This window comes from Excalfactoria chinensis, chromosome 2, assembly GCF_039878825.1.
Source record: "Excalfactoria chinensis isolate bCotChi1 chromosome 2, bCotChi1.hap2, whole genome shotgun sequence".
Classification (NCBI taxonomy): Eukaryota; Metazoa; Chordata; class Aves; order Galliformes; family Phasianidae; genus Excalfactoria; species Excalfactoria chinensis.
This window is the reverse complement of record NC_092826.1, coordinates 93,328,329-93,353,998: the sequence shown is the minus strand read 5'-3', so window position 1 is coordinate 93,353,998 and position 25,670 is coordinate 93,328,329. Positions and strand designations below refer to the sequence as shown.

The window sequence follows — 25,670 nt, the reverse complement described above, 5'->3', positions numbered from 1 at the left end:
AACTCCTGCAAGATTTCAAGGCTAATACCTATTATCCTGCAAAGCCCTCAACCTGCTGAGAAGCATAGCATGGTAGCTACATGCCTACATATATACAAGCCAGCTAAGGGACCCACAGACAGTACTGAGAAGCCTCACACACCCGTCACTGATTTCACAGGGTTAATGCAATCCCATGCCCACAACCAGGGCTGTTCCTTCCCTTGTGTCTCAGCAGCACGTAGGCCTCCAGTTGTTACTGCAGTGTAAATAAGAATGTACTCACACTACAGACACACAATCTCTGGGCCTGACACAGGTGTACATGCATACATCATGTCAGAAGCTTAGAGTAATGATGCTGGGGTTAAGTGTAGCCACTGCTATTTGTATGTGCTTGGATTCACCCATGAATATTTGGGTACAAGGCCACAGACCAATGGGAAGATATTCAAAGACAGAACTGCTGCACTGAAACTTAAGGCTTTCTTCTGGAACAGCACAACTAAAAGCCAGGTGAAACCCTACCAAGATCTGGACTTCACTCCCCATGTTGCTACACGCCTCAATCAAGGGGCTGTGGCAATCAAGGGCAGACAAAATGTGAGGGAGATGGTGCAGAACCAGCCTTTTGCACAGAGCTAGATGACTCAAGCCCTTTTGCAATTCTGAACAGAAATAACTCACTCAAGTCCACACAGCAGGCCTCTGGTAGAGCAGCAAAAGAATCACAAAGCAGTGCTCCATCACCGAGTCGCACTCTGACTCTTGCTGTGTGATTTGAGCTACTTGAATGTGATGGTTGCGGCAAGGATGATGATTTTATTGTCTTCAGGGTTTCAAGTTGGGACCTGTACCTCATAATCTTAAAATGCCATCGTAAAATATCCAAATCCTGAGCACTGCCAGAAAGAACTCCTTGTATCACAGAAACATTTTTTATCTACCTGTTTTTACAGCTAGAGAAACCCATTTCAGATGTTGCCATCACTCAAAAATGTAAGAAATACACTTTTTTTTTTTTTCAGAGAAGTCTTGCTGTTGACCTTCATAAGACAAAATAGATTTGCACCAGAAATTACAAGAAAAAAAGAACAGTCTCACTGTCAGTTTAACTCACATGAAACCATATAAAACATTAGCCATTAAATAACAGGTACAGTGGAATTCACTTATATTTTATATATGCAACTTCAAAAAATCCTCTTCCTTTTTTATATTACCAAAGGCATTTTTATTCTAGATTTCTCTTTTATTCCATATATTTTTGGTGTAAATTATTTATTGTCATCACCTGGATCATTTCTGAATATCGAGAAAGGTTTTCCAGTCACCATAAAGCTTTAGCCTCACAATTATGAGCAGACATAAAGACTGCCTGTGCAGAGCCCCAGATGATGTCAATCAGTCTGACTGCATGGAATGAATTGCAAGACCGACACTTGATCTTTTAAATGCATCCAACCTTTCATATGGAATCTCTTCCCAAAAAGATATTACAACATTAAAAGACTCTCTTCTCACATTTCATTTTGGCCTATAAATATGTTAGGATATATTTTGGGCAAAAAGTGTTTAAAAATTCATTTTAAAAGTCACATTCTTGCCATCATTTCAGTTTGTGCTTTTATTTATTGTTGTTGCTGTTACTACTGCTACTACTACCTACAAATAACGTAAAATAGCAATTATTGCTGATTAATTTCCAGCATCACCAGTCTGACATACTTCAACAAGTGAGATCTGGCACTGATTTACTAAAGTTACCTCTGCAGCATCAGTTTACCATTTTGCATAGTGTTTAGAAATACAAAGTGGTTGATTTTATTTATTTATTTAACTTCAGGATAAAAGTACATTTTTCAACTATCTATTTCAGTAGTATTGGCCATATTGTGCAACAGATTTTGCACAATCTCCAGAAGAGTACTCAACATTTTTCTACAATAAATACGACTCCAACAAACACATAACTTGCTGAAGATGGCCCTCTCCAATACGTACTAGAAATTCCTTAGTTTTATTCAGCATATTTAGATAAGTTCTATGAAATTGAAGCGATTCCCTGATAGCTAAGTGAATGGAAATGTGAGGGGGTGTTGTACTTGGTAGGTTCCATTCTGTTTGATGGCTCATTTTTTAGCTTACAATAGTAAAAAATGCCAAAAACAATTCACTTGAGCAAATGGAGAGGAAGAAAAAAGACAGATACAGAATAAATTGGACTATACAGTTTGCTTTTGCTTGAAGGACTGAATTAACCCTGTTGCCATGTATTTATCTAAATAACCCACTCCAGCTTCCAGACAACAGTAAGTTGATACAAAAAAACCCAAACCCTTCAAACCCTTAGGGAAGGAGGAAGAACTCCTCTTGCCCATTTTTACTGTTACAATCCCTTTTGGGGAAAAAATCAAACTTGGCTAAAGGTTAATAATAATTCATGTCCAGCTTACTATTACTCAATAACTATCAAAGTCTCTAACTCAAAATACTGTTTGCTGGCTTACAGGATCAGAGCCATTACAATCTCTATTGAAGACTTTATTGAATTTTACACTAAGCTTTAGCTGACTGAACAGGTCAAGCACTGTGGCTCAGTTTTCTTTATTCTCAGAAACTCATAAACCCCACTCCAGTTTGCAGCGCTGTTAGCTAAGAAACTTGACTCAGCACAGGGTCAGAGAACCTAACCCTCATGAAAAAGGTCACGTAGTTTTAAACCCCGTTCCTGAATATCATTAACTTACATGCACTAGCTGTTCCTGTGTGTCAAACTCCCGGGAACAGCCTTCCCAATGGCAGTTCGTCTCGTAGACCACTTCAGGCTCCTGTTTGCTTTCATCTTTGTCCCCTTCCTCCTTTACCAGGGTCATACCTTCTGGCTGTTCCTGGAGAGATTAAAAAAACAGAGGTGAGGAGAGAGGAAATTCTGAAACAGAGGAGGAGGAGTGAATTACTTCATCATTAAAAGGAAGACAGAGTGAGGGATACAGGTTATTATACCCTCAGTTCACTCTGCTTTACAAAACGCAAAAGCTCAAAACAGGCCTGGTAAGCCAAAACCATGTATCAACTACATGTGTAAAACAGATATTTCTTCCTCAGAAGTATCCACTGCAGAAAATTTCTAAAAAAAAAAAATAAATCCATTTACATGCCAGTTAAAATCAGATTGTAAATGCTCAGCTTCCCTCTTTCTGTATTAAAGCAGCTCTTCATTTGCACATTTGCCCTAATTACTAAGTGGCATTATGAGTGAAAAAGGCATTATTTAGCGTAGTCGAATTAACTGAGATTTGTTTTTAGTAATACAGTTGGACATAAATAACCAGTCATCCACACTGTGTTTATGCTGCTAATCCAGTGACAGGTTTTCACATAAACAGTCTTTTCAAAAGCAGAGTGGTAACTTTCAGGCTACATGTCAGCCTGTTCTTGTCCTTAATTAATATGTGCATGGAAGAGGGGACTGCAGGAAGATGGTTTTTCATTTTGGTTTTTTATTTACCACCTTCAGCTCCTCCAAGGGACTCCTTCCAGCTTGTACTGGCTTAGATGTTGGCACTTGGTTCAGATTACGTACTCATGCTATTTCTCCATTTCCAGCCTGCTGATGTATTTAGATGAACCTTGCTCTGCTTTCACTCACAAGACTGAGTCTCTGATTCTGACCTGCCTTTCATCACTGTAAATCAGGAATCACTCTGCTAAAAGCAGTGGCATCAACCAGTAAGTAAAGTGTGGCAGAAGTGACTGGAGGCCATCACTAAGGCCCCAATGTTGCACAGTGCTAAGATCTGTCAGAAGTCAGCATGGTGTAAATATTCTTGCTGAATGGCAAACTCACCCTGAATAAAGACCTAAATATCTTTGGTTCCCTTTTCCACTGAGAACAGAGAGCTGAGCACTCACTGAACCAAATGAGATGTTTCTCCCACAGCCTACTTCCATTCTGTCCTCATCCTTTAACAAAGCAAACCCTTGTTGCTCAAGTCCTATACTCAGTCCCTTGCTACCACAAGCTCGTGTGTGTGTATGAGATGAAGGCCTGTAAGAGGCAGAAGGGCTAAACAAGGCAAATATGTGTTTTCCCTTTAGCAGTGAGAAAAAAGGCTTATAACTGAGAGCAGAAGGCTGTACCTGCACGCTTCCCGCACCCGGGCTGGGGAGGTCCTCGTCGGGCTTTATCTTGGAGCGCTTGTTGTGCATTGGATCCCCAGTGCTGCTCACTGCAGACTCACTTGTGGGTTTGTTCTGCTGCAGGCAGGTTGGTTTTTTTTTTCCAAAAAAGGACAAAATCAGACTGTGATAAATACCCAGCCCCCAAATGAAACATGCAGCAGCTGCTCAGCAACTGTACATGGAAAAGCTACACTGTTAATTTTATTGGATATGCAATCAGATTGTGCTTCCATTACATCGCATTAACTTGTGGAAGAGCTGCATCACTCAACCTTATAATGGAGAAGGAAGGGAACAGGAAGGTGAGCATCTGATGCTATTCCTTTTTACAAACTAATGCTGTTTTTGTCAAGTCGGGGAGGAATAGGAAGAACCTGAATTTTCACATAATGATGACTTTAGAAAGGCAACTTTGAAAAGCCAAATTGCTATGCACCAGTTAGAATTAACATGAAAAAAAAAGATTTCTTTTTTACACTGTGAGGAAAAATTTTCCCACTTCATGTCTATATGCAAGATACCAGCTCTGTTAGTACATTTCCCATTATAATAGTGGAGACGGAGGAAAGCTGAACACTAATAAGAGAGTCTCAACTGAAAAATCCTAGATGAAGTCCTGGATTCTCCAAAGTCAGCAGCAAAGCTATCACTGACATAAACAGTCCAGAATCTTGTTTCCCTTCTTGCTGTGCTGGATAGATCATCATTACCTACACTTGCAAATGGATCTTGTAGGAATCCAGAGATCTTTTAGAGATACCTGAACTGCACAGACCCCACAAATAATCAATATGCTGTCTACAGCAGTTTATTCTGCACCTACATTTAAAAAGCTAGCCAGAAGATAAACAACTCCCAGACTGATAAATAACCTATCCCAGGTCATCTAGAAACAAACAACATGAGTTACTAAAAGGTGAAACAGAAACTGTGTATATTATTGGCTTGATCCCCTGCTGCACATCTCCAGCTTTTAAGAATACAACTTCGCTACTGAAATCGTTAATTCTAATTCACCACATTCAATTTTGCATAAATCAGAGGAAAAAAAACAAAGCCAAAACTTCAAACCTCCACACAATCTTTGAGCAGCTGAGGATGGCAAAATACAACTCAGTGTCTTGAAGTACGCTAGTCGATGTGGATGTGAAGATGCTGCTAAGCTTTAAAACGTTAAGTGCTTCTATGTGTTTTTCCTGTTCTTTGCTTCCCACCTGTATTAAGTTGTCCAATCCAGGAAAGATAGGTTGAAATAAAAAGCTGCTGCAGCATGCTGAAATACCTGAGGACTAAAAAGCATGCTACCAATGAGGAACACTGCATCTAAGCCCATGATTTATAATAACGGGACCGCAAATGCTATAGCTGTGAGGAAACTGTTATCAAAGAGTCTTGGTGACAGTGGTGATTAATTGCCAACAAGACAAAGTGATTTGATTCATTTTTTCATTTTTAAATTAGCTGGGTGCAAAGGTTTCTTTCATTGTCTCTCACCTGTGTGGACTCAGAAGGTCCAGAGCTGACCTGGACAGGGTTCAGGACACTGGGGATGCCAGGGATGGGTCTCTGGGTAGGAAAAGTTGGAGCAGGATGGATGAGAGGAGGGCTGTGTCCAAAGGCAGAACCCAGGGTTTGCTGACGACTTATAATTTGCTGATGCATTTGCTGGAGGGATACCGGTGTAGGAGGGTATGTGAAACTCAGAGCAGGGCTGAATTTGGGAGAAAAAGGAGGGAAGAGGGAGGAAAATGATGAAGGTCATTGCAGTATGGCACTGTACAGATTTAACCCTTAAAATCATGCCCCAAAGGATGATAAATCCTGCTTTTAAACTCAGAGTCGGTCTGGATTTACTAGTGAGTGCAAAAGCAATGCCTTAACAAAACACAACAATTTTTTCCTAACATTTACAACAAAACCACAAAAAGTTGACAGAAATAAAATTCAGAAAAACTGAAATAAAAGGCAAGCAGTTCAATAACAGCTATTTATTGCAATAACAAACTTTATATAAAGAAAAAGAATGGGCGCCTACATGCTTTACAGTACTTTTATTGATAATGCAGTTCCCCTACGTTCGTCTGTATGAAGCAGTTCCTTTAATCTTGGCTTATGTTACACTCTTTCATATGTCTCTAGATCTTATTACAAGAGGAGAGAAAATCAATTGGTTAAATGTGTTCTGAACACCATGCTTGTCATATCACTCATTTGTTTGCAAAGATGGAAAGCTCAGTTCATCCAAAATGTCACCTAAAGAATTTCCATCAGTGCCGTTTGGTTACAGAAACTGATGGATTAACCTTTCCCCTCTGAAACTGATGATCAATGACTTTCAATGGAGAAATATTCCAATGGGAAAGCACTTCTTCTTTCAGTTTAACAACATTAAATGTCTATTAAAGCCCATTATGCATGTTAATACCTGTCATCACTTCATTACTTCACCGCACTTCCCAGACTACAGTGACTTTAGAAGAAATTACACTGCCATCTAAGGACCTATTCTGTGCGTAGTGCCAAAACATTCTTTGTATCATACTTGAAGAATAAACAGCATGGGGCTAAATCTTCAAACACAAATATGAGATTCTCCTGTAAACATTTGCCAATAACATATTACTGTAACAAAAGAAAGAGGAAGTGCATATATTGAATATTTTTCTTTTAAAAAGATCAATTCAAAAGAGCTCGACAAATTTAAAGCATTAGATTTTAAAAGAAGGGGATGTAGCATAAAATCTTTTAAGAATCAAGGCTTTTTCTAATGTCGAAAGGGTGAATTTAATCCAAATTTACAGTCTGGGGTCTTAATTGCTGTTACACATAAGTGTATTAACTGAAAATATTGTGATACAAAAAGAGCTAAAATCGTTTCAAGTATCATTTAAGTAATAATTCTAAAGAAATTCTGTGTTCATTAATCTGACTATACATTTTGTCTGTTTGACTACAATCTATAAAGAGACAGATTCAGTGTGATTACATTACTATTATTCCTGATGAGAACTCTGTATTACAATAGTTTGCCCATTTAGGTCAGAATATTATTAAGAATATCCTGAGAGAATTTTACTGGTCTTTGAGGAACTCTCTTTTCATTTTGCATTGTATTCTTCTTAATAAAAGGAGGCAGAAACGGAGTGAAAACAGTAATTGTTCACAGCAAGAGTTAGGGAGAAATCAGTAATAATATTCAGTTATTGCAGCACTATAGTCCCTGCTAGTGTTTCTGTAAGCAACCATGAATGATTACAGCACGACTTAGCTAAGGTAGCCACTATGGATGATTGATAGGACATTAATCAAAAGATGCATATCGGGCTCAGAATTTGTTCACAAGCTTTCTTCTAATAGCTGATTTCATGTTCACTGAGCTCTATGCCAGTTTGTTCAATTTATTCTTCAGTGTACAAGCCATTCATCAAAGAACACAATGATTTAACACCCCCTTTCCTTTTTAGTGAACAAACATTACTAAGTGTAACTACTCTAGTCTGTTCATTAAAAAACATACAATTACAATGTCATACATGAGGCTGAAACAATGCCTCCTTACTATATCCCCGCTACCATCCCACATATTATTCTAAGTTAATCTTATATACTTCAAACACTTTAACATCAACAAAATATAACATAGAATATTTTGTTTCCCTGCAAGCAGTTAGTACCCAGGACTTTTTCAACCCTTAGCTGAGTTGGTTTAAAAGAAAAATTACGTGGATTGTCTTCTTTGGGAGCTTCAAGTACACAGCATCCTTGGAAACTCAGATTTCTTTTTTTGGTATTATTTCCTTTCCAGATGTCTAAGAATGTCCAGCAATACCTAGCTTTGCAATTCTTAGTTTAAAATATTTGTGATATTCTTCAGAACGCACATGTTAAAAGACAAACTCAGAACTGACCAACAAGATGTGACTTAACTAAGCCCTCAGCTCAGTGATGTAGCTCCTACCTATCACTGTGTTGTGACTACAGATACACTAGCTTCTGAATGTGAACCAATTGCAGAGTACAAGAGATCTTTCCCAAACAGTTTAGGAGGGGCAGGAGGAAACTGCTACAAACAGAATATATTTTTAGCTCAGTAGGAGGGCTGTCAAAATGTCAGTGACAATGAAAGTTGGATGGTGGAAAGGAATCTCTGGCTGTGAGTAGAAGACTGCAGGAGCCCCACCGTGTATACATGCAAGTTGTACTTAATGCAGCTGAAATACATGTACTGGAGTTTGGCAATATTTTCCACCCCATCCCTCCAGAGGTCAGAGAAGTCTCCTGAGCTAGTGGGTTATTCTTGTGTCATCTCTACTTTGCATTCTCTACTCCACATGGGGCAACACAAGAAGTGTTGATGCCTTCAATGGGGAAAATACTTTTCTAACTGAAGGACAGAAGCAATGCTGCTTTAACAAATACAGAAGCCAGTTTCATTAGCCTGCAGTACCTTGCAGGCCTTACACCAATACAGCGCAGGTGCTTAGAAGTTATGTAAGCATATTTGTTATGTCCCTGTATGTAAATATATACTGTTTCCGTCGAAAGGATAGATTTCACCTCACAGAGATGTCCTCTTTCTTTACATTTGCTTTAACACCACATGGAGCCTTCAAAGGTAGGATGTTAAGGAATGCTCTGCTGACTCTTGTCCAGACATTATCTTAGCATCTGGTTCTTACTGGAAAGCAGTGACACCAGCAGCAGGTGCAGTTAGACAGAGGTGCACAGATGTGCTGAGGAAAAGAGAAATTCTTATTTCTTCAGTTTGTTTTTGTTTGTTTGTTTGTTTTGTACAGTACTCAGCACCACGGGGTTGAGACTGAGGTACAAGGATTTCCTCATTGAACCTTGCAACCTGCATTCCATTCTCTCCAATCCTAAAGCCCCTCAGATGAAAAAAGGAGACTGCAAAGGAGCAGAATAGAACTAGCCACAAACAATACTCAGAAATGGTGACAACAGTTCAAATACGTGGCTACTTCTTAAATAGCTCAGATAGCTGCCTTCAAGTAACTCCAACAATTTCCGGAAAGCCTTATGAAAATGAGGCAAGATGACCTGTCTGGGTTTAACATCAACCTCAGGCAAAATGCTGACACAGGACAGCTTGGCCAATTTTTCTGATCTGAAAAGACCAGAAATATCCTAAGGAACACAAGGTATCAAGGCTTTTTTTTTTCCTTTCAGAAACCATTCAGGCTATTCAACAATGAAGCTTGCAACACAGCTAGCACAGAGTGCTCTGTTGCAGAGATTTGGATATCTTCCCCCCTTTTGGAAGTTTTTAACATGTTTTGTTCAAAAACTTTGTTTCTCTTGCACACAGGACATGTACAGAATCTCCTTAGACAAGAGTCTCCTCAGGCCCCACATGGATCCCTCTGTCTTGCCAAGCAACCGTAGGCCTGCTTGTTGGTCCAAATTAGCTAACATTGGTTTCCAGCCAGGAGGACAGCACTAGCAAGCAGGATGGGCAGTGACCATGTTAGTTTAGAAATAATATACTGATACAGCACTGGTGCCACTCAGTGACTGTAGTTCCCCAGACTTCAGTTTGCATCATGTTTCTCTAGTGATACCTCCAAGGGGCTACAGTTCAGACACAGGGTACTAAACACTTTTACAATCCAGATGCCCAAGGAATGCAAGCTGACTGCCTCAATCATTCACGTATTTCAAAACACAAGGCATTTCCAAAAATCTTGGGTAGAGAAAAATGTAAGTGAATTATGAACCTTCCATCTACCTACTGAGGAAAGACAATCTATAACTTCAGAGGCTTCTGATCAGCACAGGAGAAGAGAAAAAAAAAACATGAATGTTCATGATATCACTACTAACTACATGCAGATTATCTTTCTAGTTGTTGCGTTTAATGGGGGGCAAGAGTTAGAAAAGATGTGCAATACTTTACTTTCAATAACATCTGATATTTATATAACAACAGAATAGTCCCGAAGTCATTTATTTTTCCATACTATGGGCTTCTACGTATGTCTGTCAGTCTGTCACTTTCTATTCTCTTCCACTGCAAAGTTCCAAACTCCCTTTTACCAGAGGTAAAAGCAGTTCAGTGAACTGCACTGCAATTACATGAGCACATCAAATTTTAAGGAACTGACTTCAAGAAGAAGAAAAACAGACATTATAATCGAAACCAAGTTTTGTGGCTTCTTTGTGGCTGTCCTACATCAAGGTTGTCCATTTCTGGTTACAGCTGCACAATTTAACCACAAAACAGCTGTGTATTCAAAGTCAGAAAAAGTCCTTATTTCTTATACATTGCGTAAGTGTGCCTAAGCAGACAGGCTGGCACAAATATGCAGAAGAGATTCCAACCTTGTGAAAATGTGACTATAGCTTCATTATATCACAAAAGTTTCCTTTTATCGCAATAGTTTACTCATCCACACAAAAACTGTGAACATATCTTCCTTGTAACATCAAACACCCAGTTCTGCAAGATCTGATTTGTAAGATTTGTAAGTGGACTGGCTTCACAGTAAATAAAGCTGTTCATCAGGTATTAGCTGGGCTTCATCAGGTACCACCACAGCTTCTTTTAGCTCATGCTCAAGTAGGTACAGATGTCACTATTTCATCATACTCTCCCTTATGAGTTGCATGAAGTTCTTGGGCAAGTAAAATTGAGGGTGTAGAAATTCAGCAATAAATGTAGCATGAATGACTGGACTCATGGAGTGGAATGGAGTGTTCAACCTTTTCATGCCAGCAATTCATCTTTAATTTTTGATACAGATCTGTAAATTTTTTATTGCTTAGGAATGTTTATAGGGGCACACAAATGTCCTTCCAACAGTGTATCCACCTACTTTTCAGGAAAGCAACTCTTACACACTGCTGTGTGTGTAAACCAAAATCAGAAAGTCCTGTAGAGCTGCTCTAAGTCCAGGATCTACGAGGACAGAAACTGTTGCTGAACTACGTCATTATCCAAGTCATAATTAACAGTGATAGTTTTGACATGCTCACTTGTTCTTTTTTTCAAAGGAGTAATGTACGAAATAGCTTCACACATCCCACAGTAAACTGACATGTGGGAGCCACTGCTTACACTAGGGGACATATGCAAAAGGTGGCCAGGAGTTGGACCAAGGATGCTAAGTGGCAGTGTATAAGCTGACTTCAAACACCAAAACTGATGTGCTTATTCTGATAGAACTATGTATATCCATTAACATGCAGCCAGGAACATTGAATAGTTAGATGTGGAGAGCTGTCAATGGTCAGCAGGACAGTCTCATACTCTGACTCCAAAAGAGACACGGAAGAAAGAAAGCCAATGAGTCCTTCAAAGAATTGGATGAGAAGAAGCCAGGAATATCATGTAATAAAACTGTCTCCTGTTGTTTGAGTTTGTGGAAACAGGAACTTGTGTAAGTTCTTGTAAACAAACTGGAGCAAGGAAAAATAAAAGTTTCCAAATCCGTCATCCACTTCTCCTGATGGAAGCAGCCTGCAAAGCTGAATATTGACGAATTGCTCAGGTCACTGAAGTGACAATGCACTCAGGAACCTTGTAGCCCAGAAAATATCCATGAAATTCTTACTGCTTGAAATATCTTACATGTAAAATGAAAACCAAATGGTATTACAGGAAGGGAGAATTTAAAAATGCACTTCTGTTTAAAGCCTTGTAACTACAATAAATGTAACATTTGTTAGTACTAAGAAGATTTTTTTGTTTTAAATTGTCTTCTTTTCCCTCAGCTTTCTAACAGGCAGCAGTCATAGATAACACAAACAACTGATCAGTTGTTTTAATAGCCTGTCACTTAAGTACAGAGGAAAACAATTTGAAGCCGTCACTATGAAACCAGACATACGGTATGATTCTAAAGGCAGGCCTGAGACTTGAAATCCACATTTTTCAAAAGTAGGTCTCATGAATATCCCTCTGCATTTGTAATATTGACACATTTTACTAAAAATCACCAACTTCGTGACAAGTCATCTAACTGAATTTGTAGAGACACATCTAATAAAGTTATACTATGTTTTCAGTTTTCATCAGATAATAGCCATCATCTTAAAACTGCATTTAACTCACATGCATCACTGCTTCTTTTTTCACTTTCCCACTACCAATTTAAATTAACAGTCTGTGGTCGCACTATCCCTTCAGCTTACTGTATTATCTATTCTGTTTTATCTGCTAGGCTAGGTGAAATTTTTCTTCATGAATACATTGCCATATGCTGGAGTAAAATGGAATGGTTTCAGAGAGCCATAAAACTACAAGGATTAACCATATATGCTCAGGCAGCATTGACAGCTTCGTCCTTCTCACTGTGCTACTCCCGTTCAGAAATCCTTAGTAACCGATGTTACCAATGGACTTTGTATTAATAGTATCTTGTGTAATTCATCTGTGTTCCCTCTATGCAAGCTCGTGACATTTCTGGAAAACCTATTTCACAATCAAATTCATGCCTAAGCTTTTTGTTTGTTTCTAAAGACAATATCATTAATTACTTGGAAAGTGCTAGTTAACACTTTTTAGGGTCTGCAAATGAAGGGAACTATGTGTTAAAACCCAGCATATTTCTCAGCTCCAGAACTTTCCCAGAATTAATACTGCACTTAGTCCAATGCTTTGTCTAAAGACTTTAAGCTCTGGTAATATCAAATCAGCGTGGAACAAGTTGATTCAAACTGATTTTTAATTACAAGAACTGTAGTTATACCCATCTCCATGCATACACACGAATGTAATTATACTTGTATATATGCATCTGTATATGTAAATGTGTATGCAAGCATGCGCCTACATACTCGACTTTTCTTTATTTTGTTTGTCTTTTCAGATTATACGCTTTTTGAAGGCAGAGATCTTGCTGTTCTGTATATTATGTGTGTGGGGTGAAAAATAATCTACAACTTTCCAATGCAAAACACAGGTGATCTCCAGATTAAGCTCCCTGAACATCGCCATCCTGCAATCTGTATGCACTTTCTAAAGGAGGCCAGCTGCAGAACTCCAATTCAACTGAGCGAAAATTAGATGCAACATTCCATTACACTGAAGAATTTCATTTGTATTCATTTTGTAGCAATTCCCTGCCATTCAAACGTCTAGAAAATGGATATAAAACGAAGCTATTTTGGAATGGATGGAATGGTCAAGCATTATATGCTTTTTCTTTTTTTCTGAATTAACTGTACATAGGTACAAGACCACAGATTATAAAGCCCTGTGCTACCCATATGTGACATATGCCCAGTTACAACAGAACAAGTTTCAGACACCTGGTCTGAATTTGAATCTATCTGAACTGTATTTACACCTTCATTTACAACACACAACATGCTATTACTGAGACCTTTTGATGCAAGAAAAGCCTCCACTTAAAGTCAGCTTTGCATTTCACTTAGACCCCAGTAAGAGAGATAATAAAATGCAAAGCGCTTTTAATTCCAAAAGAAACAACACGCTTTATATCTGGTACATCCTACCGAACAGAGCTGCAGGCAAAACACTGCCAAATATATTTTGTTCTACCTGTCCTATTCTAAATGTGCAGATTACACCATTCAGTTCATTAAGCAGCATTTGTGTTCTGTGACACGGATCCAAAAAAATAGTCAAAACACACGAATACTTAAATCTTACAATCTAAAATGGAAATCATAGACAAGAATTAAGCAGTCTTTTTTTTTTTTTTTTTTTTAAATAAAAATTAGATATGAATTCTCAGTTGGTGTCTTCTGTTTTCCATTGTAACTGTCAACAACCTGTAGATATTCAAGATCATGCTGGATGGGGCCCTAAAGCAGCCTGACCTAGAGGGTGGTCTAAGCCATTTTATGTTTCTGTGAACAGAGGTAAGCAATGAAAAAACAAAAACTGTATCTCTGACAAAATTATTTTGAGAAGTATGGTGAAGAGTTAAGAGTTATCAGTGGAGCTAGATATGCTAGATGAACCAGCAACATGACAGTGAGATATACAGTGATATTTAAGGGGAGAGTCTGAACTAGTCAGACACTTTCTCTAAGTCATTGAGGCACTGAGTCATTGAGTCAGTTTGTGAGGATCAGTGCAGAATTCAATGGAAGAATGAGAACTTGCTCAATATGAAACTATGGCAAAAACACATTAAGACAGCAAGAAAGAAATAGAGAATACACAAAACCACAGTGCATTTGAATTGCTGGTCCTCTTCTGGAATATTACTGCATGTAGTAGAGGCAGTCCTTCTTAGAGGACTGGCAGAAATGACAATACAAGAAGTCTTTAAAGAGCAGACTGAAAACCATTTGCCTCAGAAAGGAGATGAATACAAGGAGATATAATAAGAATGCATAAAATATTGAATAAAGAAGGAAAGCTGAGAACATGAAGGCTCCCTGTCTTATAACTACAAGATGTTCTGTTAAATTCAAAAACTGGATAACTTAAACTTGATAAAAGGATACTTTTTTTTTTTTTTTTTAAATACAGTGCATAATCAGACTGTGTGCTCTCTACAGAAGCTATTTTCACTTTGTCACACACAAGACTTCTTACTTTCAACTGTGTATCTTAACTGTTTTCATGCTTCACTCTTCTCTTTGTGTTTGCTAAGAGAAATTAATATATTATCTACCCGTCTGTAACTATAAAGCAGTTCAGCGGAAGGCACTGGCTACCCCGAAAGGTCTGTATGAGGTGCTTATATGACAGGAGGAAGTCATTAAGAATAATGAATAATCAAGAATAATGAATAGCAGGAGTGCAGGACTGAAGCAGGTTACCAAATAAGTAACTGTCAAATGAAGGATTATCCTCATTTGATGCTGTTTCATATGCCTCCTTTCTGCACAGTCCTTCCCAGCTGATACCTAAAAAACAGGTGTTTTCAAATGCACAAAGTAGAAGCTCTACCTTGTGTGCTAAAGGAGATCCAATATTAGCTGCCACCAGGAGTAGCATCTTTTCAAGTACTCAGCCAGTAGTCACGATACAGAATTACATTGCCAGCTGACAATGACAAAGCACCCACCAAGCCAAACACTATCTGGATTGTGCTGAAATATTATTATTTATTATTCTAACTGAAGTAGTACCCACGTCAAGGACCAGAGCCCTTTTAATGCTTGGCTCTGTAAAAACACAGCCCCAAATGCATCTTCTTTCATTTGAATTCATCCTAAGCATCCCACAGTACTCATGTAGAGTTTCAAGGCCAAAAAGCTGTTTGAAACATGGTTCTTAATCTCTGAGCTAATGAAAAGACCGACCTGGAAGTACTTCCTTAACACAAGTAGCACCCCTGAAACAAAGTAGGTTGAAAGGGCACTAAGGCTGTAGAAACAAACACGCCTGAACTAAACCTGCCTGCACTCTCTTGCTCTCACTCATCAGTCTTTAATTATTTGACCACACACCTCTTCTTCCCTTGCCCCATCAGGATTCTTATCTCATCCAGGGCACAAGACACACAATACTCCTGAATGATAAATACTAGTATTATTCTTCTTGCCCATAGGCGCACCTTCTACCATATTTAAACTTTCTGTGAATACATAATACTGATACCTCCCTGGGCTCCTCACTGTGCTCATCTCTGTAGAATCTAAATACTTTGCAAAACATTAATGCTATCAGCCTCCCTCTAAGGCAAAGGACTCCTGTTTGCACAGGCACACAAATCAAAGAAGCACTAAGGATAAGAAGTGCCACTCACTGCATTTGTCCAGTTTCAGATACGGAGGCCCGACGTCCTGGGTTAATTAACATAACATAGCACATTACATTTTCAAAATAGCCATCAGCAGCCATGGCTGTGAACACTCAGCTTCTCTGAAAAATTAAGAGTGCCCCCAGAAAATAAACGATATGAGCCTGGTGGTAACTTCTGACTAGTGCAGTTTGCCCAGCATCAGGCTGGGATTCTGTTGCGATAGAGTCTGCTCTCCATGCAGCAAACAACCAAGTTAACTGACTCCCTCCTCTTTCTCAGCTGCCTGAGAAAGCTGAGGGAGAGCCTGCAGCTCTGACTGACCCAGAGAGAAGGCTCAGCTGATGCACTGAAGCAAGCAGGGGTCCTGTGAAAAAAAAAATCCAAAACTACACAACCCTAAAATTAAAGAAGGTATCAATGCACAATCACAAGGGGGCAGTACCTTCACTCTCATTAATGACTGGCTTCTGCATGCCTTATTTTGCAGCTTTTTCTCTCCTATAGTGAAATCTTACTTTGTGTGTTACATGAAAGCATTTTGTCCCAGCGTGTTCAGCTTGGACAGATCCTGGTCTGGCTCCTGGCTCCTCTGAAAACTGCTTTCTTTTTCATGCTCAAGCAAGGCTGTTATGGTTGGGCAGACAACTTTGACTCCAAAAACTTCCCAAGGAGATTCCAGATTAGCAACAGCTGCAGGGGAAAGTCCTCCTTCCTTTCTGTGTGCCCCAGACTGGAACACTTTGAATTCTTAGTAAACACCTATTTAATACATTTAATACATGCTAATAGAAAGCTCCTAAGGGCTTATCACTTGGCTGAACGGGATAACTTCCCAAGAACAGCAAAGACCATATATACAGTATTTAGATGACATCTCTGGCAAATCTTAGCATCTCAGATAAATGATAGCAAAATACTACATATAAGAAAGCCTGTTTACCTCTAACTTCATTACTAGGAATTAACAAATTTGCTGGCACTTTTGTAAAAATTCAGCCTTAAATATCTATCTGCCATGAAAAATTTCTGCCAATTTTTAAATAGTCTGTGCTAAGTTAAAAGCCATTGGAAACTTGCTCTGAAAGTAGGATTGTGTAATGTTAAGTATAGTTAATGATACCGACATTTTCTAAAATACAAATCCTTCCCATCTTGGAATTCTATCCACAGGCCTGCTGAACTATATACCACTTTCTTGCTGTAACTCCTATGAGATTTACTTGCAAGTTCCCAAAATTTCACACTAGGAAAAGTTTTTTTTTTTCCTATGTTTTTTCTACATTTTGACCACTGCTGCAGACAGGATATTAAACAGGATGAACAACAACTTGACCCAGCACAGCAGTTCTTGTGCTGAATACATTATTTACAAGACAGCTGATTGCAATAAATAAAGTTTTACTGATATTTAGTCTTCGAATTTATTAAAGTAATGAAATGTGGCCTGGTTTGAATACCTTATGTTACTGCTTATTTTGGTGTAACTGTTACAGACATGTTCACATGAGAGAAGTTAAAAGGCATCAATACAGATGAGTTTCAAACATGGGAAAAGAGGCAGCTCTCCCTTTCCCTCCTTTCCATTTGGAAGAATGGAGTGATATGTTTACCATTTTTTGGGCTGAACATGAATATTCTTGTTAAAAAGAAGAAATTATGAACTCAAAATAGTTAGGAAATTTTGGATTATGCACACCTGTAAAATATGACCAAGGAGTGCTTGAAAGCTTCTGCTAAATACAGACTCACATGCATAAACCTTATCTCCCCAATGACAGCAGTTCACAAGACCTACTGTATCAGTTAGTAAACCTTTAGTCTCCACACTTAACTCACATCAATTCGTCAACCATCTACAACAAAACTGTTCATCAGACTGGCTTGGCAGGTACAGCCCTTAGGTCTGTGACTCAGCATATCAAAAAGATGTAATAACCATTTCCAGCTGTGGGATACGAGTAAAAGGTGGAAAGACTTAATCTAATGTAGAGAGTGTGCCAACTTTCATGCACTATTGGCTTTAACAAAGTAACTAAGTACAAACAATGGAAAAGGAGATTAGTAATTGAAGTGCCTTCTCATCTTAATGACAGTAGGATAGTATACCTTCATGCAGCCAAAACATTTAACAGATGTGGTCCAAAACTTCTGTCAGTTACCAATATAAATCATATTTCACATTTGGAAGCTTGATAATTGGGGTCATAGAGCTGTATTGCAGAGCTATGATAGTATGCCTACGAAATACCACACAGCTACTCTATCACATCAGAGCTATGAAGCAGTACTATTCAAAAGAAGTACTTTAAATAAAAACAAAATAAACAAAAACAGCACTAGTGCCAAATATCTGTACTTGTGTAACTTTCAAGGTTTAGCAGGCTTACAGTATTCAGTACACTAGCTGTATGCTCCATTTTCTCCAGTAGCGCAAATCCCCATAGCCACTTTTTGAAGTTTTTAGTGTGCCATTTATGCTGGAAAGGCATGTTTGAGCCTTGCCAAAAATGGGTCTTTCAGATCTCAAGAAACTTCTGTGGGGACTTGCTCCTTTCCCTCAATTCCAAATTGAAGGTGGAGCCTGTTCTTAAGCCAGGGTTCAGAAGAATTCTTTGTACGAGAGCCATAAATGCAAAACCAGTGTTTTCTAATACTTTGGAGAAGGATTTTTTTCTGGAATACCAAATGAATTTTTCTCAGTTAACATACAGCAGTGTCACACATGCAAGCATGCTCTGCAGCTGCATCTCCATTTTTAATGTTGCTTTTCCTCATTTTCTTCCACTCTCATTTTATGGCAGTTTTACTTATGTTCCATCTCTATGCTCTGCTTGCTTCCCATTTTTTTCCCTGCAATGTACAATTTCTCCCTACCTTGTCCTTTGCTACTCTGCTCTTCTGCCTTCTGAACAAGCACAAGAAGAACAAGCTGTTTTCTTGCACTAGAAGTGAAGCGGCCAAATGAAAATCACCACATTTCTAGTGATATGAGACAATAACAGTGCTTTCTTGGTGGAAAAATAAGATAATTCAGCCACAGAAAGTCTAGTATTTCAATATACAAATTAAAACATGAAAAAACTTGAACATCAATGCCAAGAACATCTGTGCTTTCATCTCTGATGATTGTAACGTAGGAACATTTCACTGTCTGTTACCCACATGGACCGAAGAACACAAGACATCTAAGTCACAAACCTATCCTAGAGCTTCTTCTCTGAATACAGACTCCTGGGTACACACACACACACACACACACAAACACACACACACTCTTCTGCTGGTAACGTGGAAGATTATCTGGTCTGGATGACAATATACCAATATGTCTCCTGTGTTTACCTTTCTGAACAAGAAAAAAAGTATTTTATACTTCATATTAGGCTCCAGTGAACAGCACAGAAGTTGCAAATACACACACGAAGAACAAAACACATAAAGATACAAATGTACATTCACGTTTGTATGCATACGTGCCTGTGTGTCCAAGACATTAAAAAACAGATATACATACAATATACATAAAAAATGCTACTCTTACCTTATTGCGCTTGCAGACAAGTGGCCATAGGAACCACTGGCTGAGGAACTGCTACGAGAATTATTGAGAATTGTGACCAAGGAATTTGGAGATGTCCGTATCATGGTCTGAAGGTCAAAGCTGTGATCAGATAGGGGGGATATAGACAATGTACGCTTTCGGCTTGGTCTAGCTGATAATCTCGGACTTGGAAACCTGGTGCCTGTAATAAAAACACAAATAATTATCCACCCGGGTACTTAATTGCATTTATTTTTTATCAGTGATAGGTGGAGAGTCAGAAGATACCAACATGCTATGATAAGCCCACTCTCCACTTGTAATCTACTGGCTACGATTGAGAAAAATTAGGATGAAAAATCTATCTTCCTGTGGCTTACTTCAGTGGAGCTGTGTTTATTAATGTGCAAGCAAAATGATAAATTGCTAAACAAAAGGGAAATACTTTTATGAGTTATCCCTCTCATTTCTGGTGATTTATGAATCTGATGGTTTCTTAGACATTCACATCATTAATTCAACCACAAGCAATGAGACAGCGGTTCAGATCTAGGCTACTTACAAACCCAAACCCACATGTCTTTAATACAGACAACCAAGCTAAAGCTGTAAAATACAGCACAGAAATGAAGCAGCATCTTCTCCTTTGCTGACCACACTTCTGCCTGGACAATACTTGATGGAAGACTAAGAATCAGGACTGAAAATCACTATACAGGTCAGTTCTATCAATGGAAGTAAAACTAGCATTCACAGCATTAGACTGACAAATGGTAGGCTTTATTTGAACTCATCCAGGATCCCATGATATTCTTTTGTTGGTCTGCACAAGGGTCTACAGTTTTCAGATTTCTTAAAACTAGAGATTAGTCTTTTCAAAGCAGTCAAGAGAAAGCAATACTATTCAAACAAATAAATATTATATTTCTAAATCCTTTGTGCAGCTTTGAAATTCTTTAACCCTTCTGGTCTATTTTACCACATCATCTCAACAATCTGCATTCCAGATGGAAGATAGATCGCTTTAAATCTAGTCCCTTTATTTAATTATTTTCCATCTCACCTGAATCTGAGAAGGAGAGAACTAGTCTCCCTCCTGGATACTCAACTATCTCCCTTAACTATCTACCTTTTTAATCCCTTTAACCTGCAGTAAAGGACTGAGTCCTAATAATCCTGACAGATAGACTCATGCAGGTCTCTGGTTTAATGTTTATTTTACTGTTACTTCTGTCAGACTTCCTGACTTCCTCTGTAACTTACTCAAAATTAACACATGTTAGCAAGCCACTACTATTGGTCTGCTATTCTTGATTCTTGCTCATCTCTTTGTGCTCTGGACAATTCCTCAGTGAAGTATTTAAGTTAAATGCCTAATAATAACCAGTCACACGGACTCTGATTAGATTAATCCCAAGGACACAGCTGGATTACAATCTGCCATTACATTTTCCATACAAGTATAAGTGTATTGCCCTTTTTCTGCATACAGTAGCTATGATTTTTATCTGGTATTAAAAGCTGCCACTTCACTGCTGCTGTGCTTCCATGACCACATCTCTGTCTACAGTCCTTTTTCTAATCTGTGCTGAGTTTTGCCTCACCTGCCAACATGGCTGTCAATTCTTTCTGGCATTTGGTTAAGATGTTGTTTTGTTGTTTTTTTTTCTTTTGTGCACTACCTCTGCAAGAGGCCTTTGCCCATACTGCTCAGCCTTTCAATGAATATTCATGTTCTCAATTCATCATTTAAAACTCAGGCATAGCCATTTATTTCTTCCTAGAGCTACTACACTTATTTTATGCGATCTATTTTATCTAGCATGTCTGCTTGATACTTCATTAATGCTGTGCTTTGTATCCTTCACATCTTTCAAAGGTTGAGACATTTTATTTGTGCCAAAATAAAACCAGACACTGATAAGCAGCTATAAGAAACTTCAATGTACTTCATAAGAAAATACAAGATACATGCTATTGAAAAAGAAAAAAACGCACTTACAAAACAGAAATCTGCACTTACACCTTTCACTCACAACTCTCATCTGCTGACTGTTCAGCCAGCATCAATTAGAACAAATCCTCTGAAGTCAATAGGAGGGAATGTAATTTACCTGAGCTGAGGACACAATTGAAGTGCTTTAAAGGTGCATAAACTATGCTACTGCTGTTTCACAAGGGAATGGCTACGTACAGGTGTTTCTGGTTAAGCAGCAAGTGAGGGAAGTAAGACCTGCTAGACATTTGCTGAACAGCAAAGTGAGATGTTCAGACACTCTGGGTGATTACCAGCTATCCTAACAGTGTGCTGTATATGACAGGGAGACTATGTAGTTTATGCATACACTGACATGAATCCTCAAGCACAAACCTTGCTGTGCTAGCAAGAAGGCAGCAGGCATACTCAGAAGGGGACAAGCACAGCTCCCATTCTTTTGATAATTAGGACCTAGTGTAATGTATTTAAAGCTGTTAGTCACTGTGCACTGCTAATGGCAGCATAAGATAAATTTCAAAAGTTACTTCTTATAAATCAAAGGTTCTCTTCTGAATCTGTACAATTACAAAGGATTTGACACTTATTTGGGAAACTCCTCAGGACCTTGCAAAACATGAGCTGATTGCTGCTGACACTGATTAGACAGGGGTGCATAGGTTTGATAAAAGAAGAGCGGTGGTTACTAAGAACACCAACACCTGAATGTCTTTCATTTGAAGTTAAACTGGGACTGGGTAATAAAAACAGGGGACAATACCTAGGTTTTGCTTCTTCTGTGATTAGACACTGTGCCTTGATGGCAGATAGCCCAGGCTTTAGCTGCACCATCCAGCAGCCTTGGGCTTTGTCTTCTCCCTGAGGCAGTGTCCAGTTCTGCACCCCACCTAGATACAGTAATTCACCAGCACCTTCCATCTACCTGGGATGAGGCCAGTTTCCTAAGGTCAAAGGGTTTCCTGTTTACCAGGGAAAATTCCTGCTTCACAGCAGGAACCAACAGCCAAGGCCGAGCAAGAGCTCTACAGAATCTGACAACAGGAGAAGGAGATTCGCTTCACGGGAGGCCATGATTTTTAGCACTAGAAATGCAATTAAATGGAATTATTGTTTTTTCAGATCTCCATCATTTAATTAGGTTTCACATTCTTAAAAAATCTTATGCATGAGCTGTCTATCCACTGTACTACAGAATGGTTGCTAAACCATTCATTTAGCCTAACATCATTCTCAACTGGTCTATTACTACGAAAAAGAATAGATCTCTATTTTTACACTACTCTGAATAGTAAAACAAACTTTTCAGCCTTGCCCAGGCACTTATATTAAACACAAACACTTCAACATTTATTCAGTAATTTGAGATGTTTGTCTGCTCACTGTATTCTCCCACTGAAGCATTACATTCCACACTCTTTATAAAATACTTTAAAACAAAAAAATGCAGGACCAGTGATTCATTGAAAAGCCATTTCCCACTGTGCAAGCACTGAAAAAAAAAAAAAACCAACAAAAAAAAAAAACAGTTTTGGCAAAGCATGTAAATGGAAGCTGACAGTGAAGGTTTGTTTAGGAATGTCACCTTTTTGGAGAAGACATTATAGTTATAAGAAGCCAGCAGTAGATAGTAAAGACTTGAGTGTGCCAAGAAAAAACCCAGCAGGTGTCAGAAGAAAAGATCTTATTCCTGGGATGGAGATCAATTCTAAAATAACAGATATCTATCTCTATCATAAATTTCAAAAATGAAATATGCCATCCAGCAAATTTGTCCATGAATTTGATTTCTGAGTTGTAGTTTTTAGCACTGCTTAATCATTTATAAGGCAATCTTCAGACATATATCATTTATTTTATCTCTTTAAATCAAATTTCATCAAACCTGTTTTATTCCATTCCTTCAAATCAAACTTCTTAGAACTCACCTAAAGCAATAGTTTCTGTTGAAGGTTATGAGAATAGGAAGTTCGTTCAGAGTATGGAGAGACAAAATGTAATCAGAATGAGGATATTAATACTGACAGGAGATGAATCTAGAAACCTCAGGAACACACTTATCTTCTACTAAACACCATATTAAGGCACACAAAATTCACTCTCCAAGGGAAACAGGCAGACACCAAACCCCAAACCTGTGATTTTTGGAATCGTTTAAGTGTTTAAAAGACAGTTCTGGCATCTATCCAGCCACAACAGTGAATCACAGTTATTGCTACTGTTAATATCTTCCCCTAGTTACTTTGGTATTATAGTTAACATATCTGAACCCCTTAAGATCAATTAAGAAGACAGGAAGATCTAGTCAGGGATTCTGGCCACCAAAATGGTGGAAAAACATTACAGCAGCAAAGAGAATTGTGATATACCTTTCATGCCCCAAAGGAGTGGATGAGGAAAAGTCATAGGATCACAGAATCACAGAATGGTCTGGGTGAAAAATGACCACAATGATCATCTAGTTTCAACCCCCCCTGCTATTTGCAGGGTCGCCAACCACCAGACCAGGCTGTCCAGAGCTGTATCCAGTCTGGCCTTGAATGCCTCCATGAATGGGGCATCCACAACCTCCTCGGGCAACCTGTTCCAGTGCATCACCACCCTCTGTGTGAAAAACTTCCTCCCAATATCTGACCTAAACCTTCCTGTCCCACTTGTCCTATTGCTATCCACCCACGTAAACAAACATACTGCCTCCTGTTTAGATGCTCCCTTCAAGTACTGGAAGGCCACAATGAGGTCTCCCAGGAGCCTTCTCTAAGCTAAACAAGCCCAGTTCCCTCAACCTTTCTTCATAGGAGAGGTGCTCCAGCCCTCTGATCATCTTAGTGGCCCTCGTCCGGACTCATTCCAAGAACTCTTCATCTTTCCTGTACTGGGGGCCCCAGGCCTGGATGCAGTACTGCAGATGGGGCCTCACAAGAGCTGAGTACAAGGGGACAATCACCTCCCTCTCCCTGCTGGCCACCCCTTTTTTAATACATATTAGTTGGCCTTCCAGGCTGCAAGCTTGCACTGCTGGCTCATGTCAACTGAGAACACATGATCCCGGACTTACTCTCTTATACACTGTAGAAAGTTCATGGACACTGAAGTTCAGAGCTTCAAGAACTTTCTACTCCTTAAGCAACATTTAACTTTCCAGTTAACTGTTCTCACTTTGAAATCAGTCTTCCAGCGTAACAAAAGGCCAAAATCTGCTCAAACTGCATTTAAAGTTCTTTTGTGCCTAGTGTATGCTGTCACTGGAATTATTATGCCAAATTACTGTGCTATATGCTGTGTAAACACACAATTAAGAAACAGACTTGGACTTGCTTCACAAAATAAGAACAATATCTTGCTTGTATCTATTTGGTTGTTGTGCAGAATAAATGAGCAGCAGTCTTTGAGTGAGTTAACTTGCTCAGAGTTTGATAGCAGATAATGAGGGAAACTACCAATCTCTCTACTGTGTTCTTTGACGATGCTGGGCAAAGTTCAAAGAGTACTTTTAACACAACTATATAAACCCTTAAAAAGAAAGACCCAAACAAATGTCACTGCTTTGCATTCATCACCGTATTTAGTTATTAAATGCAAACACGGTCATTGTTACTGTTGAAAAAAAAGTCTTAATATTGGCTTCCTGCTAATTGTTTTGTTCTTTTTTCTAATCTAAAATTCTGACAAAGAAGAAAGGGGTTTTCTATAGCATGATGAATGATAGGCCATTCAGATTTCTACTTAATGACAATTAATTTACTGTATACCCATGCAAGTTAAGATAGTTTTAATTAGTTTTTACAAAGTAAAAGGGTAACTTCATACTCTATTTAGATAAAAGCAGCTATTGCCTGACTAAACACATTCTCATCAAATACAGAAGGTGAGCTGAGTGACCTTAGTAGGATTGGTTCTTATTTTAATTCTCTATTTACTGTTTAAAAATAACCCATTTGCATAATACCATTACACTTTTTTTTTTCTGTCTTTAACTCTGAAATAATCCCTAATTGAAAAGTTGCTGCTATAATGAACTACAAATGTGTGATCCTAATTTTTAAAAACAAACACAAAACAAATTAAAGAGCACATTTCAAATACATTGCAGCTAAAGCTGTGGACAGCAAACATTCCTGTTAGAGCAAGTACATTTTATGGATGGGCTGAAGTTATGGGCAAAGGTCAAAATGTTTCCCCTTTAATAAGAAGGGGAAGTGATAATAGGCTCTGGGATGCAAAACCGTAATTCTACAGAGATAAGCATATACAATCTCTGCTCACAGATCAAGGTCCTTTGTGC

At 38.6% G+C, this 25,670-nt stretch overlaps 1 protein-coding gene across 2 annotated transcripts in view; it reads right to left on the bottom strand.

Annotated features, from left to right (window-relative positions):
• GLI3 (GLI family zinc finger 3) overlaps window positions 1-25,670 on the bottom strand; it is a 197,705-nt gene that overhangs the window by 31,118 nt on the left and 140,917 nt on the right. For both annotated transcript variants that reach the window (XM_072330201.1, XM_072330202.1), the window contains 4 exons: window positions 19,393-19,594; window positions 5,659-5,875; window positions 4,123-4,239; window positions 2,730-2,870 (listed from right to left, as the gene is read on the bottom strand). In XM_072330201.1, the coding sequence (XP_072186302.1) occupies window positions 2,730-2,870; window positions 4,123-4,239; window positions 5,659-5,875; window positions 19,393-19,594 (677 nt within the window). The remainder of the gene's footprint in view (window positions 1-2,729; window positions 2,871-4,122; window positions 4,240-5,658; window positions 5,876-19,392; window positions 19,595-25,670) is intronic.